This window comes from Panulirus ornatus, chromosome 56 (genome assembly GCF_036320965.1).
Source record: "Panulirus ornatus isolate Po-2019 chromosome 56, ASM3632096v1, whole genome shotgun sequence".
NCBI lineage: Eukaryota > Metazoa > Arthropoda > Malacostraca > Decapoda > Palinuridae > Panulirus > Panulirus ornatus.
In genome coordinates, this window is record NC_092279.1 from 25,546,960 (window position 1) to 25,566,429 (window position 19,470).

Genomic DNA, 19,470 nt, shown 5'->3' on the forward strand with positions numbered 1-19,470 from the left:
AACACTTCAAAATATCACATCTAATTTCAGTCACACGTCAATAGTTAAAACCACATGGTGTTCATCACATCCCTTCCCACTGTGAATCCATAAGTGTACAAAGATAAATATGAAATTCAACATCTTTTCATGTGGAATCCTATACTTAGTGACAAAAACATATAGGCAGAAAAAGAATATCGGCAGTTACAAATTTAAAGTTCCTGAAATTTTGTAATGGACTGAAAAACATTTCAGGTAATCAAACCACTGACCTACAATAATGGTGAAATAGCTTTATGAATCAGTTGTTAGCTTCACCAGGCTTTGTTCAGCTATTTCTTTGGTTATGATTTACATAAAAAATAACTATATCATATACAAGGAAAAGCAAAATATTAATGAAATCATATTTCTAAATAATGATCACTAGTAAGAACCTGGGTATGAGGGGTGAGCCAGAAGATAAGCTGCTGCAGTGATTGCATCTGCAGACAAATTGATGGGAGAATCAGGTGGTCCAGATGAAGGGAAGTGAGAGGAAGACAATGGCAGTGGTGGAGGAGGATGAGATGGTGATGGTGATGGTGAAGAAGCCGGCACATCAACGTGGAATGGGAGACTGCCCAAGGAGTTTCCAACACTTTGGTTTGCCCCTGAAAGTCCTACTGTTGTTATTATACTAAGTGAAGATGTTGCTGTTGACAAACTATGGTAAGGAGCTGTAGTAAAAGTTGATATAGCAGAAGATGAAGGGTTGGTACTAGTGCTCTTTGACGTGCTACTACTCTCTGACTTAGGAGACTGAAGCACCGAGGGAAGATCATCATCAAAATCATCGTCCTCTAAGTCCTTGCGGTGAGCTTTTAAAATATGGGTGCTAAGATTACAGCTCCGTGTAAATCCCTTGGAGCACCAATGACAAATGAAACTTTTCTCTCTCTCCACTACTTCAACTTTCTTTTTGTTCTCAGGAAACTTTCCATGGATTTTCCTCATGTGTTTTCGCAAAATATCTTTGTTTGTCATAGACTTATCACATAATTCACACTTAAGCATACCTTCATTACCATCTTTTGAGCCATTACCTGAATCATTTTTCTCATGCACTTTCATATGAGTCTCTAACCTCTGTTTGGAGAGGAGAAACTTGTAACAAACTTTACACTGTTCCTTGGTTTTATGTACTTTCTCATGTTTCCCTAGAACATTTTTTCTGGTGAATGATGCAGGGCAAAGGGAGCATTTGTATTCACAGTTTAACTTGTGAAGCTTTTTATGAGAGGCAAGAATGTCTTTCCGTGAAAATTTTTTTGCACATACTTCACAATCATATGTTTCATTATTATGGACTGCCAGATGTCTTTTCAGGACATCTTTTCTTGAAAATAATTTCCCACACACTTCACACTTGCTCTTTTTGTTCTTATGCACCTGCTCCATGTGACTGTCTAAGAAGTCTCGTCTAATAAAGGTTTTTTCACATAATTCACACTTAAAAGGTTTATCACCTAAATGTTTCTTCCTGTGAGTATCCAAATTGAATGGTGAGGAACAGAGGAACCCACACGTTTCACATTTATACTTTTTCCCACCATGTAGCTTCAAATGAGCCTGAAGGTACTCCTTTGCACTAAATGACTTCGAACACTTGGAGCATTTGTGTTCCTTCTCCTGATGCTCCTGACTGTGACTCAACACATGCCTACGAAGCTTGGCCTCACGGCTGTAACTTGCATTACACATTCGGCAAGAGAAGCGTCGTGTCCTCACGTGTGTCTTGAGGTGCTGCGTGTAGTGTTTGCCTTTTGCAAATGTCTTTGAACAAAATGAGCAAGCAAAGAATGCCATATCATCTAATCCATGTTCCTTCATATGGTTTTTGTAATTTCTTATATCCTTTCCAAAATCTTTGAGACATAAACGGCAAGACAGATCAAGCCCCTTGGTTAGCATGTGCGCTGCTAGGCGAGATGTTTGATCTGGCTCTCGTGATTTTTGAAGATCAGAGTACTGCCTTGGGGATTTTTCTGAAAGTTCATGTGATGTTTTTAAACCATCAAACCTTACACCCAAAGATGAAGACTTGTACTGACTTTCGCCAACATACTTCATCTTATTGTCTGCTACTATCAAATCCCCTTCTGGCAAGTTGTGCTTGATCCAGTCTTCTATGCTTGCATCAGGTCTTGCTGTTTCTCTGCTTTCAACACACTCATTTTTTACAGGCATATTTTGTGTTGGCTCTGTGTTATAATTCTTAACAGGCAAACTTTCAAGGAATTCAGCACACTCATTTTTTACAAGAATATTTTGTGTTTGCTCTGTGGTATAATTTTTGACAGGCAAAGTTTCAAGGGATTCAGCATTGAAGTTCTTAACATCACTGTTCTCAGACATGTCAGTTTTATAATCTCGCATCTGAATGACACTTGGCTTTCTCTGAGCTCTGCTTTTTCTTTTCTTTGCACCAATTTCAGTTTTTCTGGGTGTTACATCTGTCCTCTGTACCCTTGAATCAAAGCTCGCAGTAACAGAATGTAAAGGCGTTAGGCAAGGAGCCTCAGCATGCTTTTCTGGTATACTGTCAATTGTGGCTGATGCATGGCATGAGTACTCTCCACTACTCAGAAAAGATAAGTGATACTGTTGTGGTTGTTTGTTACGACTTGAAAGATCACGGTGAAGAGGCTGACTGTGTACTGAACCACCACTCATCTGATTATGTACACTAAAGTTATTCTGTCCACTTCCCACAGAGTAGCTGTTTGCTATGGCAAGTTGACTGTTTTGCACTATTTTCCTTTCATTAGGAGCTGATACTAAAACTGCATTTGTGGATGAAGGGTCTGGGTGAGTCAAACCAAACATGGGAGTGCTTACTGAGCAAATTGGTTGTGATGCTTGTGCTAAATTTCCCGTGACTGCCATAGAAGGTATATTTGAAGCTAAGCCACTGTGAATGCTAGTCATGGGCATTCCTGGAAGTGGCATCTGTCCAAATGATGAATTCAGGCAAGAATTCTGATTTGTAGGGATAGCAGGGCTCATGAGATTGGAAGCAGTACTTGGAGGGGGTACCAATCCCGTGTCTGGGCCAGTTGTATAATGTAAAGATGGACCACCTCCACCTAGGTTTAAACTATCTCCACCTCCTGTCAAATTCTCAGGCAGCTCTAACTCTCTTGAAGAAACAAGATCATGATGCAAACCAGAAGAGTCAGAATGCTGAAGCACACTATCTGTCATATCATGGCCATCAGGTGGATCAAGTGCTTGCTCAGGAATTATATAATTGTCTATGTCCATCTGCACATACTCATCACTAACTTGAAACAGACCATTCAAAGTATGTTTGTGGGTGCAAATTTGTGATCCTATATTGACCTTCTCCCCACAAAGCCAGCATTCACTCACATTTAAAGTATAGTTGGTGTTTAAGTTAATATGTCTCAGCTGAAGCACGAGTTTCCCACTATAGCAAGTCATTCTGCCGTATACATCAGCTGATTCCAGGAGAGTCTTGTGTGGTAACACAACACCCTGAGTACTATTCCCAGACCCATGAGAAATGCCACTTGGAGCATGATCAAATAAGGAGGTTTCCAGTTCTTTGTGGCTTGGATCTGTTCCTGAGGACAAGTCAGGCCCTAAATCTTGACATGCCAACTTTGCCAATAGACTCTGAGCTGTTTCACTATCTCCTTTAGGTAAGGAGTTAGTGAGCTCCGTCACTTGACATATATCCCCAGGATGTAGATCATCAAACTTTTGTAAGATGGAGGACAAGCCAGAGAGATGGTGAATATCATTGTAACCTCCACCTACAGAGGTACTTCCTGTTGACTGGAGGGAACTTAGTCCTCCACCACCAAGTCCACCAGAACCCAGATTCCCACCAGGACCCTTCCGAACCCCTGGTCCATCTAGTGCAAGGTCAACATCAAACCCAACCGGCCAAAGGTCACTTCCAAGAGTAGGAGTTTCAAAGCCCCGACAGGAATAGCTGTTGTCTCCCATGTTGAACCTGCAATATAATGTTTACTTTTACATAACACCACAAACAAACAAGGGAGTAATTACCAAGAAATCAAGAGATAGGTTTCACAGTAACTACAAACCCCTAAAAAGAATGTTATCTATTTCAGATATAATGACCACTGGTCAAGTGTTACTCATTCATGTTAAGTCAACAAAGCACTTTCTAACCAGTTTCATTAAAAACAATAAAAGTTCAGGCCCATTAGTACACAGGATACCTGCTGGGATAGGAGAATAAGAATGCAACCTACATATAACCTGTATATCAGATGAGGAATGAAACAGGTGGAAGTAGTGGGCTGGAAACTATCCCTTCTTGTAATAAACATTTAGGGATAGAGGAGCAAGAATACTACCCAAATATCTCCTGCAAGTCACATGAACTGACTCACAGGAGCTGGAGAACCTTCCCTATTATCACTTAAAGAAATGAAGAAACAGCCAAGCAAGAACTTATCCTTGAAGGCCTGGGCTAGGGTGTTTGAATGTGTGTTCATAAAACAAGGTAAAAAAAAAAAAGAAAAAAAAAGTGCTATGTTTGATGACAGAGACCTAGGTGTTTTGGCTCTGAGCAAAACAAAGCTGAGAGGGAAGAAAAAAAAAATAATTCAAGAATATTTAAGTGACAAAGTCCTGGGTTTGGGAAAGGACAACAGTGAAACAATGAGTGGCTTTTTTGATGAAATGTAGGGAAATGATTTCAAGACTGATGTGAGTGCCAGAGCTCTCAATCATCTCCAAAAAAATCACACCTTTTTTCTGTACTCTTCTCAGTACCATGTATTTAAGCACCAATATCCTCCCACCTCTTGTTTATCAACTACAAGAGGTGGGAGGATATTAGTCCTTATACAACTGGTACTTAGAAGAGTACAGAAAAAAGGAGTGATTTTTGGGAGAAGATGATTGAGAACTGTGGCAGTTTTGATAAAGGGAATCAAATCTTTTTGCTGAAGGATCTAAATACATGGATGGGTAATGTGGCAACAGAGGCTATAACTGGGGAGCATGGGGTAAAAGGTGTAAAATTGAATATGGAAAACATCTTAAGCTGTCTGCTGAAAGAGGAATGGTGATTGAGAATACATTATTTACAATAGGTTAACACATTAGTACACATGGATGAGTATGGTTAAGGTCAATGGGTATTGCTGGACAATGTGTTACTTCATAACGGTAAAATGGATGGATGTTGGATGTGAAAATGCTAAAAGGCAGCACATGGAATGCCCGATAATTTCTTGGTAAAAGCAAGTGTATGGTTTGGAAAAGAGTAAATGACGTATTTGTAAAAGAAGTGAAGGAGACAGTATGAAAATGTGGCTTGGGTGCTCAGACACCAAGAGAGATTGCGTGAAGAATTTCATAGAATAAAAATATGTGAAATTGGGTGAGTATATCTGGGATCTGGTGAAGTCTTTATGGTCTTTATCCCCACAGCCCAGGCTGTTGGATTGGGTCATTGGTCTACCAAAGCAACCTGCAGGCCAACATAGCCACTACAGCCTGGCTAGTCTGGTACACTTTGTAATTATTTGTCCAGTACACTCTTAAACTTCTCAACTCTGCATCCCATTCTGTTTCTGATGATAGGAAACAAGGTGTTGAAGTCTTGGGCCCCTGATGTTTAAGGGATTCTTTCTTTTTGTTTATATTGCATCCTTGGATTTCAGAGGTAGTATTCTACAAAGTCTTCTGTGGCTGTCATGCCAGTAGACTGTTACGTCAGAATGTAATTTGGGAACCATACATTCTAGGATTTTCCAGATATAGATGATATACCACTATCATTTGCACCTAAGAGTATAGTCTCTGAGGTTTCAACCATTTTCAGTAATTCAGTCCCCTTACCACATCTATATGGGCTGTGAAAAACCTCTGGACACTTTCTGATTCCCCATACTTGCCAGCCTTGTAAGTGATGTTAGAATGCTGCAATATTCAATTTGTGAAGAATCAGTAACTTGAATAATATCGTCATTGGTTTTTCTTTGCCTGCTTTGAAGGTCCACAGGATCCAACTCAACATCCTTCTGCATGAGGAAACTGCTGTTTTGTTGTTTGCTGAGGCTAGATCATAAAACATTATTACTCCAAGGTCCTTCACATTATTCAACTGGTTTGTGATAACATATATGTGTTTGGTATTCTGTATTTCATTTTCTTCATTTTTCCCAAACCAGAGGAGCTGGAACTTATCTCCATTGAAAAACATGTTGTTCTCCACTGCCCAGATAAAAAATTTTCCTTCTCTATTTGTACCCTTTTGGCTTCCTCTACTGACATGATTTTCATACTTGTTCTTGCATCATCTGCAAAGGATGATATGAAATATGGCTCTCATTTGCATCAATGTCATAAATAAGAATGAGAAACAGGAGGGGTGCAAGTACAGTTTCTTCAAGAAAAGGGTTTTTACCATGAAGGCACCGGAAATTACATGGCTTACAAACTCTGTGTTGTGATCTTAGTTAAAAAGTTGTATACTCCTTTCCCAATTTTCTAGCTATTCCCATCTTTTGCATTTTATGTGCTACGACACCACGACACATTTGTCAGATGCTTTTGCAACATATGTGTAAATCACACCAGCATTTTCTGTTTTCCAGAGCTTCAACAATCTCTATCCTCCCACTCTAAAATCATTGTCTTGAGTTATGTAGATTGTTCATTTCCATAAATTCATTCAGTTTGCCTCTTAGGACTCTTTCGAAGATTTTAATAAGTGATGTAATTGCTATTGGTGAATAGTTTTCTGGGAGACTGCTTTGCTTCCATCTTTGTGGAGTGGGGCAATAGAAGATAGTTTCAGGCTCTCAGGAATGATGCCACAATCTATACTTTTTCTCCAGAGGAAACTTAGTGCTCATGCTAGAGGAGTTTTACATTTCTTTATAAAGACTCAAAGGCCCTTTTAAAACCTTGTGTGGTGGTGGTAATATTTGCAATGTACAAGCTTGGAGAATTACTGTTTAGGAAGTTTGGTGGATTATTCATCTTTAATGTGGTGTCTGATTTTGCTGAATATCAATTCACATTGCATCATTAGAATCTCACTCACTTCCTAGCAGTCAACCATAAAAATTCTTTCTATTTTCTGCGGTCAAATGGAGTCTGTGGTCCTGGATTTGCATATGGGTAAAAGTATTTGGGTTATTTCTTATTACATTAATGAATCTTTTCTTCTTTTTCTTTTTTCCTGTGCTCCACATGACATTTTTAGTTAATGGTCTGTCTGACAGTTCATCTAATGTGCTTTCTTTCCTTTGCTAGGTGAGCTGTGGGTTCTTTAGAAAGTCTGAAATTCTTATTCACCTGTAAATTGCACATCTTTCTTGTTCTACCCTAGAACTTTTGTGCTTTCTTCTTGCTGGTATGTGTCTGTTGCATGACTGGAGTCATGTCATTTACATTCTCCTCTGTTCTGGTAATCAGCAAGGTTTCTAATTGTGTCACAGACATCTCATTGATCACATTCTCCCAATTCATCTGTTTACTATCAAAACTGAAATTATTGAAAACACCTCCAGTGTTACGTGTGTTCTGCCAGGGCAATTTATCATCAAGTCTTTATTTCAATTACGTTGTGTTTAGAGTATAGGGTGTTTGAGATGTGTCATACATTAGGTCCACATTATTTGTAAACAGTATGTCCAGTGTTATTTCTTCTGCTTGGTTTTGTTATTTGTTGTCTGAGAGAGAGAAGTTTTCACACAGTCTCAATAGCTCTCTTTTTTCAGCGGCTCATCTGAGGTTTTTCAGCTGTGATGATATTTCCTGCCTGCCTCCATTTAGTATGAGGAAGGTTGAAATCTCCTATAACAAGTACATTTGGGACTGAGTTTCTGGCAAGGTTAAGACATGATTCTATTCTTGAAGCTTTGCACCTAAAGGTCTATATATTAATGCAATGACCAGATTAGGGTTTTCAATCTTGAAAATGAGTGCTTCTACTAAATCATTTGAGGGGTTCAGTTCAGTTGTCATAAGAGGATCTACTTTATAGTCAAACTCCTCCGCATGATTTTCTAGTCCTTTGCAAATGCACAGGTTGCAGTTTGGAATGGGAATTATTTAGGGAATTAGTGCTTAGTGCGCAGTTTAAGTATGTGGCATGCAGAAGGTGGGATGAGGAGGTATGAGAAAGGGTGGTGAATGGTGAAACACAGAAACCAAATTGCTAGTGAAAGAGAAAAGGTAGTTATAAACTCAGGTATAACAATGCTAAAATACCAGTTTACAGCTGCTTTCCGATTCTTTAATATGGAAATGGACAAAATTGGCATAAGTGGATTTTTTTTACTTAGTCGAAGTGAAATACAGAGAGAAAGATGAAAAATCAGGCTGTATTCTGGAGGACAGACAGGGAAGGTATATATACCATCACTTACACTTGGAAAATCCCTGATGATATGGTCCCCAACCTACCCTCAAAAATAATTTCCTATGAACACAAAAAGCATGGAAGACTTAGTGAAATATTAAACCTAAAATCAAATGGCACAATTAGCACAAAAAGAGAAAACATCTTGAATATTCAGGGCCTACCAATATTAACATATTTCCTGCACTCAACAGAAACACTATTAAATGCCAGGTGGAGAAATATATGGAGGCCCTGGATAAGAATTTACAAAGTTTACCAGGCCAGGCAGGCTGTGATGATTATATGGGTCTGCATGCCACAGTTTCTAAGAGCTTAAGCCTGGCACAAGCTGTGGGGGATGACAACCTTTGACAACAAGCATATACAATAACAGCAACTCACACAAAGTTGAATTACCAAAAAGTTGGAGTGTCTCTGAAGCAGCAGGAAATGGTTGAGAGAGAGAGGAAAAAAAAAAAAGGGGGGGGGGGGGGGGAGATAACTTCACCTACCCAAAATATGAATCAAAACAAAATCTATAAGCTTCTACGTTCATTAAGATTATAAATCTACACAACAAGTCAAAAGAACAGCACAGTCGTGTAACTCTTTTCTCCCCATGTCCACATTGCATTTTAATACATCTGAATTCTGGTGTGTTTTTTAAGCTAAATCATTTAATGAACATCACTTTTTACATATGGATACTGAAGCAAGCAATATTCAAATTAAACTAATCCCAAGTCATGCTATCAACATCCATGCTGGAAAACTGGCAAGAAATACAGAAATAAAGAAATATTATGCCATTACAAAAAATTGAACACCAGCATATACCTTATAGTTCTATACAATATTAAAAGTTGAAACCCCCAAAACTTCTATGACACCAACACATACATGATCTTGAAACAGAGAAAAGTTCACTTCTCACAATGAATCATAAGCAATATTAATACAATTCAAGTACATCAGAAATATAACTAAAGATCCTGAAATCTTTATGTGGCGTCCACTTACACCAAGTTTTCCAGCCTTATACTATATACTGCCACCCACTAGACACCAATAACAAATTCAATTGCCAAAATATGCTGTAAATAGTATCAGTATCAGATCCTATTACAAGTTAACCTACCAGCTACACCCTACCCACATCAGGCACTCTTGATTCAGAATAACACACTACCCAAATGATGCAAGGTTTGCATCATACAGGCCCTACATCATCATTTTTCCTTCTTCTTGTTAGTGGAAGTCCCCATATTCTCCTAAGGAACCTATATCTGTGACTGGATATTGATGTAGACATTACAGAGCCATTTCGGGTGAAAAATGAAAGATTAACGAAGAAAAGTAGAGAAACTGTGGCTGAATTACAGTACTGCACGTTTTTGCAACATGAGGCGATCACACAGTGATAGAAATGCATTATGATGGATAAATGTACTATCATGTGTGATAGAAATGCATTATGATGGATAAATGTACTATCATGATAATGACTAATGATACATTAAATGTTCTTTAGAACCTTAGATGTACAGTAAATACAAAGGCAGAAATTATTAATCAAGGTTCAGGAAGGATTTTGCAACATGGTGGCTTACAAGGTATGGAATATCAAATATTTCTAAATAACAATATTTCTTTAAGTGTAGAAGGAAATCATTTTGTATACATTACTATAATATCTGATTTTTAATTAATATTTTTGTATAAGAAAATGGCATTTGAAAGTAAAGGTGTTTAACAAGCATCGCAGATAAAAAGGGCTTATATTACACTCTTACTATAGAAAACCCCCAAAATACTGTGGAATCAGATAATTCATCTAAAATACAAAAGTCCCACAAACAAAAGACAGAGACATTTACATTTATATCATTATACTTTGTCCCTGTCTCCCGCGTTAGCAAGGTAGCGCAAGGAAACAGACGAAAGAATGGCCCAACCCACCCACATAGATATGTATATACATGCACATCCACACAGGCACGTATACAAACCTATACATCTCAACGTATACATATATATACACACACAGTCATATACATATATACACATGTATATAATTCATAATGTCTGCCTTTATTCATTCCCATCGTCACCCCGCCACACGTGAAAAAACAACCCCCTACCCCCGCACGTGCGCGAGGTAGCACCAGGAAAAGACAACAAAGGCCACATTCGTTCACAGTCAGTCTCTAGCTGTCATGTATAATGCACTGAAACCACAGCTACCTTTCCACATCCAGGCCCCACACAACTTTCCATGGTTTACCCCAGACGCTTCACATGCCCTGGTTCAATCCACTGACAGCACGTCGACCCCGATATACCACATCGTTCCAATTCACTCTATTCTTTGCCCGCCTTTCACCCTCCTGCATGTTCAGGCTCCGATCACTCAAAATCTTTTTCACTCCATCTTTCCACCTTCAATTTGGTCTCCCACTTCTCGTTCCCTCCACCTCCGACACATATATCCTCTTTCTCAATCTTTCCTCACTCATTCTCTCCATGTGCCTAAACCATTTCAAAACACCCTCTTCTGCTCTCTCAACCACGCTCTTTTTATTTCCACACATCTCTCTTACCCTTACATTACTTACTCGATCAAACCACCTCACACCACACATTGTCCTCAAACATCTCATTTCCAGCACATCCACCCTCCTGCGCACAACTCTATCCATAGCCCACGCCTCACTACCATACAACATTGTTGGAACCACTATTCCTTCAAACATACCCATTTTTGCTTTCCAAGATAATGTTCTCAACTTCCACACATTCTTCAAGGCTCCCAGGATTTTCGCCCCCTCCCCCACCCTATGATTCACTTCCGCTTCCATGGTTCCATCCGCTGCCAGATCCACTCCCAGATATCTAAAACACTTTACTTCCTCCAGTTTTTCTCCATTCAAACTTACCTCCCAATTGACTTGACCCTCAACCCTACTGTACCTAATAACCTTGCTCTTATTCACATTTACTCTTAACTTTCTTCTTTCACACACTTTACCAAACTCAGTCACCAGCTTCTGCAGTTTCTCACATGAATCAGTCAACAGCGCTGTATCATCAGCGAACAACAACTGACTCACTTCCCAAGCTCTCTCATCCCCAACAGACTTCATACTTGCTCCTCTTTCCAAAACTCTTGCATTCACCTCCCTAACAACCCCATCCATAAACAAATTAAACCATGGAGACATCACACACCCCTGCCGCAAACCTACATTCACTGAGAGCCAATCACTTTCCTCTCTTCCTACACGTACACATGCCTTACATCCTCGATAAAAACTTTTCACTGCTTCTAACAACTTTCCTCCCACACCATATATTCTTAATACCTTCCACAGAGCATCTCTATCAACCCTATCATATGCCATCTCCAGATCCATAAATGCTACATACAAATCCATTTGCTTTTCTAAGTATTTCTCACATACATTCTTCAAAGCAAACACCTGATCCACACATTCTCTACCACTTCTGAAACCACACTGCTCTTCCCCAATCTGATGCTCTGTACATGCCTTCACCCTCTCAATCTATACCCTCCCATATAATTTACCAGGAATACTCAACAAACTTATACCTCTGTAATTTGAGCACTCACTCTTATCCCCTTTGCCTTTGTACAATGGCACTATGCACACATTCCTCCAATCCTCAGGCACCTCACCATGAGTCATACATACATTAAATAACCTTACCAACCAGTCAACAATACAGTCACCCCCTTTTTTAATAAATTCCACTGCAATACCATCCAAATCTGCTGCCTTGCCGGCTTTCATCTTCCGCAATGCTTTTACTACCTCTTCTCTGTTTACCAAATCATTTTCCCTAACCCTCTCACTTTGCACACCACCTCGACCAAAACACCCTATATCTGCCACTCTATCATCAAACACATTCAACAAACCTTCAAAATACTCACTCCATCTTCTCACATCACCACTACTTGTTATCACCTCCCCATTAGCGCCCTTCACTGAAGTTCCCATTTGCTCCCTTGTCTTACGCACTTTATTTACCTCCTTCCAGAACATCTTTTTATTCTCCCTAAAATTCAATGATACTCTCTCACCCCAACTCTCATTTGCCCTCTTTTTCACCTCTTGCACCTTTCTCTTGACCTCCTGTCTCTTTCTTTTATACATCTCCCACTCAATTGCATTTTTTCCCTGCAAAAATCGTCCAAATGCCTCTCTCTTCTCTTTCACTAATAATCTTACTTCTTCATTCCACCACTCACTACCCTTTCTAATCAACCCACCTCCCACGCTTCTCATGCCACAAGCATCTTTTGTGCACTCCATCACTGATTCCCTAAATACATGCCATTCCTCCCCCACTCCCCTTACTTCCATTGTTCTCACCTTTCTTATTATATAAATCCATATACCTTTTTAATGACAGTGCTCCCACAGCTTCAAGGCTGCACCACTCCCAGAAAAAGAAAAAAATGTTGGACTCCTTTAGAATAAGTTCCTTAACAAGGCTGTACCCCCTTTCATCAACAGACTATAATACTGACTCCCCAAAGGTGACTTCACCTACAGTGTAACTGCAAGCAGATGGAGTCCAGTAACACTGCACCTGTCACTGAATTGTACAAACAGCATGACAGGAATATTCTTCTATAACCATTACCTAACAAAACCTAAACTTAACTAACCTGAACTAAATATAATATGTTCATGAAATAAAATTCTAACCATACTTTACAGAACTACAAACAGAGAATTATTTTTTTGGTGCTTTGCATTTTCCCTGATTTTCACATCCCTGACTGTCAATCTATTCATTGTATCTTGGTGATAAATAATGATCCCAATCACAATCCACTCTCCTTTTATTATCCTTACAGTATACTACCAATATCTAATTAAATCATTTAAGTACCAAACTAAGTCTGTCAAGTGGCACCACTTAACTGGAATTTAATAAAACCTCCCAATAAAATGCTGCATTTGAACAAAACCTATATCTTAAAGGATTACGATCTGCATTCTTCTTTAATGGAACTGTAGTTCCCACTGTAAAGAGTGGCTGAAGAGTGCAGGATTCACCTTCTTCACCCTTAAAACCAATCTTTCATAATCAAATAACTGTTCATGGTAGGGTTACAAAGGAGAGAAAAATGTGGTGTTAGATATACTTAAGTAATGAAAAATACCAATATAAAAACGTGAAGATAACCTGCCTATTTTCACACCAGATTTTTTCTTGTTTTAACATTGGAGGCTCCAGTTACAGACAAAAGTCCACACCAAGGCCAGGCATTAACTGAAATATGAGGAGGCTAAATAAAAGGAAAAAGAAAAGGAAAAGTATCTAAAAATTATGGAGGAAGTGAAAAACCTGTCTTTTCAAAAATGCCAGGTCATAGTTATTGGGAAAGACATGAGAGGGTGGAGAGTTCCACAGCTTTGAGGTGTAGGGAAAGAAACAGTTACCAAAACAGCCCACCCTTCAGTTATCAATGGCCACACAGTAATCATGTGATGCGGCAAGTTGCCAAGTAGTGCAAGGTTTCTAGCTATTTGTGCGGGCACACATGCAGCCAGCTCTCAGGAGCAAAAATCAAAGTAATACCTACCGATGAAAAAGTGAACCAGTCACAGTGTAGGGTAAATGAGTCAAGTTTTGCATTAGCCTAGGAGAGTTGATAAGTCGGACCACTTTTGACTCAACTCTGTCAAGTAGGATGCAAAGCTAGGATCACCCCAGATGTGAGAGCAGTACTACATAAAAAGGATGGATCAGTCCTTTGTATGAAATGAGCAACTGCTCATAAAAAAGAAATTCCCCATCGAAACAAGACTTCCAGTTTCTTCAAGACATATAGCTATTTCTGTAATGTGGGCTTTCTAGGATAGTGTGGATGTTACAGCAATACCAAGCATACCAACATAGCATTTCTTAACGAGAGGTGTGAAAGAATGTCTTTGTAATATGAATGTTAATTCATCACAGATGGAGATGAAAGAATTCAGACTAGTTACACAGTTTCGCAGCTTTATGATGGTGGATAGGGTATAAGCACAACACTTTAACACAAAAGCACAATCTGTCAACAGAGTGGAAAAGACAATGTTTACACACTGAGTGCCAGTTTGCAACTGATTAAAGACCTGCTACTCAGGAGTGGGTACTGTTTGAATGTCCCAACATTTCCAGTCATGTTTATGCAGGCTCATGGTAACTCATTTATCTAACATTTTGCTTTCAAAAAGAAGCTACTGTACCTAACAAAGAAAATAACTGTTTGTTAAACTTTTTGTTTCATATGCTCCAAAAAGCATTGGTACATTTATGCTGTATGTAATGATATATGAGTATACTGGAACAAAAAAAACTATGGGTAATAGAGAACTTCTGAAAACGTACTTGGATTCAGCTTACAAAAGTACATTAGAAACATATTGTTTTCCTGTGGGACAAAATCTTTGTTGACAAGTGTATAATTAGTATAAAATATCAGAAAATATGAAACAAGAAGATAACCTGCCTATTTAAATAATATTGATGTCTTACTGGTTGTATTATTAGAGAAATTTCATCATCAAAAGAAATACTCCACTTAACAGCATCATGATTTGTTTGTCATGAAAGGTATGCAGTGAGTTCAGATGTCAAAAAAATGTGGAAATCTGATCCTGTGTGGAACAGCTCTAATAAGCAATAATTCAAGCCCTAAATCTAAAGACATCTGAACTCATTGAACATATCAGCAAAACTCTGATTCAAAAGTTACAATGAATGGCTGCATTCAGTGGAATGCATAAATAGGAAAAAATAGGCATTGAGAGACTTTATAGGTAAATTATATTCTTGTATTACAGCTTCACTTAGTCAGCGTATCAACACACTATACTGATCCACTGTCACTCCACAAAGTTTTAACCTATAATTTTCCTTCTCTTCAAAGCCCAACACAGTTTCCTTGGGTAGTCAACAACAACATACCTTATTAAATAATGATGCCCTAACTTGGTGGCAGGTCACAGTAGGTAACCTCAAATGACCTCATAATCCCCAAAGAAAAGATGGTGGTGGCCCAATCTAGGGCCACATCATGACATTCATACCCAATATTTGGCAGTGGCAGATGAAACGATGCCACTGTAATTATGGAAAACCTGGCCCTTTCCAAAATAAGAGCCATTTTCACTCCATCAGCATGGAGAGGTCAAAGCTTGTGACTTTCACCTTCAACAATCTTACCTTCTTGTCTCTTATATACCCAAGTATAACCACAGGAAAGCAGTCAGGTATCTGAACCCCACCAGACAAGTGTATCACTCCAACAACCCAACCAATCATCCACTAAAACAACCTAAATAAAGCTCTATACAATTCAAACGTGCTCAGGGAATGCTTTTTTTCTTGGCCTACAAAAGACAAATGCATTACTTTCAATTGTTCATTTTGAGTATGTTTACCCCATAACTTCCTTCTACTTCAAAGCCCTGCCCACATTATGAAAACTTTAAATCAGAAATAAAGGTTACACCTAAAATCCTTCACTATCAACAACACACTGTAAGGAATCCATTGGTATCAAGATCGTTATATCTTGTCATAAAAAAAAACATGTCCACCTTGTAAAAATTTTAACCAAAATTTTATACAAACTCTTCAGATTGTCTTTCATCATTAGTTCCTGAAATATATATATATATATATATATATATATATATATATATATATATATATATATATATATATATATATATGTTTATATATATATATATATATATATGTTTATATATATACATATATACATATATATATGTATATATATGTATATATATGTATATATATGTGGGGAAGTACCAGGAGAGACTGTGTACAGAATGGAAAAAGGTGAGAACAATGGAAGTAAGGGGAGTGGGGGAGGAATGGGATGTATTTAGGGAATCAGTGATGGATTGCGCAAAAGATGCTTGTGGCATGAGAAGAGTGGGAGGTGGGCTGTTTAGAAAGGGTAGTGAGTGGTGGGATGAAGAAGTAAGAGTATTAGTGAAAGAGAAGAGAGAGGCATTTGGACGATTTTTGCAGGGAAAAAATGCAATTGAGTGGGAGAAGTATAAAAGAAAGAGACAGGAGGTCAAGAGAAAGGTGCAAGAGGTGAAAAAAAGGGCAAATGAGAGTTGGGGTGAGAGACTATCAGTAAATTTTAGGGAAAATAAAAAGATGTTCTGGAAGGAGGTAAATAGGGTGCGTAAGACAAGGGAGCAAATGGGAACTTCAGTGAAGGGCGTAAATGGGGAGGTGATAACAAGTAGCGGTGATGTGAGAAGGAGATGGAATGAGTATTTTGAAGGTTTGTTGAATGTGTCTGATGACAGAGTGGCAGATATAGGGTGTTTTGGTCGAGGTGGTGTGCAAAGTGAGAGGGTTAGGGAAAATGATTTGGTAAACAGAGAAGAGGTAGTAAAAGCTTTGCGGAAGATGAAAGCCGGCAAGGCAGCAGGTTTGGATGGTATTGCAGTGGAATTTATTAAGAAAGGGGGTGACTGTATTGTTGACTGGTTGGTAAGGTTATTTAATGTATGTATGACTCATGGTGAGGTGCCTGAGGATTGGCGGAATGCGTGCATAGTGCCATTGTACAAAGGCAAAGGGGATAAGAGTGAGTGCTCAAATTACAGAGGTATAAGTTTGTTGAGTATTCCTGGTAAATTATATGGTAGGGTATTGATTGAGAGGGTGAAGGCATGTACAGAGCATCAGATTGGGGAAGAGCAGTGCGGTTTCAGAAGTGGTAGAGGATGTGTGGATCAGGTGTTTGCTTTGAAGAATGTATGTGAGAAATACTTAGAAAAGCAAATGGATTTGTATGTAGCATTTATGGATCTGGAGAAGGCATATGATAGAGTTGATAGAGATGCTCTGTGGAAGGTATTAAGAATATATGGTGTGGGAGGCAAGTTGTTAGAAGCAGTGAAAAGTTTTTATCGAGGATGTAAGGCATGTGTACGTGTAGGAAGAGAGGAAAGTGATTGGTTCTCAGTGAATGTAGGTTTGCGGCAGGGGTGTGTGATGTCTCCATGGTTGTTTAATTTGTTTATGGATGGGGTTGTAAGGGAGGTAAATGCAAGAGTCCTGGAAAGAGGGGCAAGTATGAAGTCTGTTGGGGATGAGAGAGCTTGGGAAGTGAGTCAGTTGTTGTTCGCTGATGATACAGCGCTGGTGGCTGATTCATGTGAGAAACTGCAGAAGCTGGTGACTGAGTTTGGTAAAGTGTGTGGAAGAAGAAAGTTGAGAGTAAATGTGAATAAGAGCAAGGTTATTAGGTACAGTAGGGGTGAGGGTCAAGTCAATTGGGAGGTGAGTTTGAATGGAGAAAAACTGGAGGAAGTGAAGTGTTTTAGATATCTGGGAGTGGATCTGTCAGCGGATGGAACCATGGAAGCGGAAGTGGATCATAGGGTGGGGGAGGGGGCGAAAATTTTGGGAGCCTTGAAAAATGTGTGGAAGTCGAGAACACTATCTCGGAAAGCAAAAATGGGTATGTTTGAGGGAATAGTGGTTCCAACAATGTTGTATGGTTGCGAGGCGTGGGCTATGGATAGAGATGTGCGCAGGAGGATGGATGTGCTGGAAATGAGATGTTTGAGGACAATGTGTGGTGTGAGGTGGTTTGATCGAGTAAGTAACGTAAGGGTAAGAGAGATGTGTGGAAATAAAAAGAGCGTGGTTGAGAGAGCAGAAGAGGGTGTTTTGAAATGGTTTGGGCACATGGAGAGAATGAGTGAGGAGAGATTGACCAAGAGGATATATGTGTCGGAGGTGGAGGGAACGAGGAGAAGAGGGAGACCAAATTGGAGGTGGAAAGATGGAGTGAAAAAGATTTTGTGTGATCGGGGCCTGAACATGCAGGAGGGTGAAAGGAGGGCAAGAAATAGAGTGAAGTGGAGTCATGTGGTATACAGGGGTTGACGTGCTGTCAGTGGATTGAAGCAAGGCATGTGAAGCGTCTGGGGTAAACCATGGAAAGCTGTGTAGGTATGTATATTTGCGTGTGTGGACGTGTGTATGTACATGTGTATGGGGGGGGGGGTTGGGCCATTTCTTTCGTCTGTTTCCTTGCGCTACCTCGCAAACGCGGGAGACAGCGACAAAGTATAAAAAAAAAAAAAAAAAAAAATATATATATATACACACATTCCCTGGGGATAGGGGAGAAAGAATACTTCCCACGTATTCCCTGCGTGTCGTAGAAGGCGACTAAAAGGGAAGGGAGCGAGGGGCTGGAAATCCTCCCCTCTCTCTTTTTTTTTTTTTCCCCAAAGGAAGGAACAGAGAAGGGGACTGGATGAGGATGTTTCCTCAGAGGCCCAGTCCTCTGTTCTTAACGCTACCTCGCTGACGCGGGAAATGGCGAATAGTATGAAAGAAAGAAAGATATATATACATATACAAAAAGTATATATATATATATATATATATATATATATATATATATATATATATATATATATATATACATAAAATTTTCATTAGTCTCCTTAGTGTACTTAGGATAAAATATACATTTACATTACCTTATAAATATAACGCCTCTTTTCCTGTTTCCTACAAAATATAATGACCAGATGAGCAATACTTTCCTAAAGACAATACTAGTTTGTTACAACACGTCTTAAATTTTTCGACCTATATTTACGATAGTTTCCTTCTCCATGAGACCCATCCACTGCATTACCTCGTCACTCTAACACCTTATGTGTCTTCATTAGAGTGTATGTTAGCCTGCGAGAGAGATCCAGGGTAGAATTATGGAGTAAAAAGGTGAATGACGATGAGAAATATGTATCAACCAGCTCAGGCGCAGCTCAATGTAAACACACGATGGCTAACATCCCCCAGTCATACCACAGCCACACGGGATCACTAAACCAAATATCTTTGTTCTCTATTTATCTATATATCGATTTATCATCATCACCTCATTCCCAGTTAAAATGGGGTAGACCACGTACATACAGCCTCCATGATATCACCCAAACACATATTCTCAACCACATGCCTGCCGTTTTTCAGTGAAACATGAA

General features: G+C 39.1%; 1 protein-coding gene across 1 annotated transcript; it reads right to left on the minus strand.

The window, feature by feature from the left end:
- Positions 1-265: 265 nt before the first annotated feature.
- Positions 266-19,257, minus strand: LOC139766025 (uncharacterized). The gene is made up of 2 exons (XM_071694139.1): positions 19,122-19,257; positions 266-4,006 (listed from the first exon to the last, which is right to left on the minus strand). Exon 2 carries the CDS (start codon positions 3,997-3,999, stop codon positions 409-411), a length of 3,591 nt encoding a protein of 1,196 aa, XP_071550240.1. The 5' UTR covers positions 4,000-4,006; positions 19,122-19,257; the 3' UTR covers positions 266-408.
- Between the last annotated feature and the right edge of the window lie 213 nt (positions 19,258-19,470).

Excerpts from the sequence above, each read along its gene's own strand:
- LOC139766025 (XM_071694139.1), bottom strand. The coding sequence starts at position 3,999 with ATGGGAGACAACAGCTATTCCTGTCGGGGCTTTGAAACTCCTACTCTT.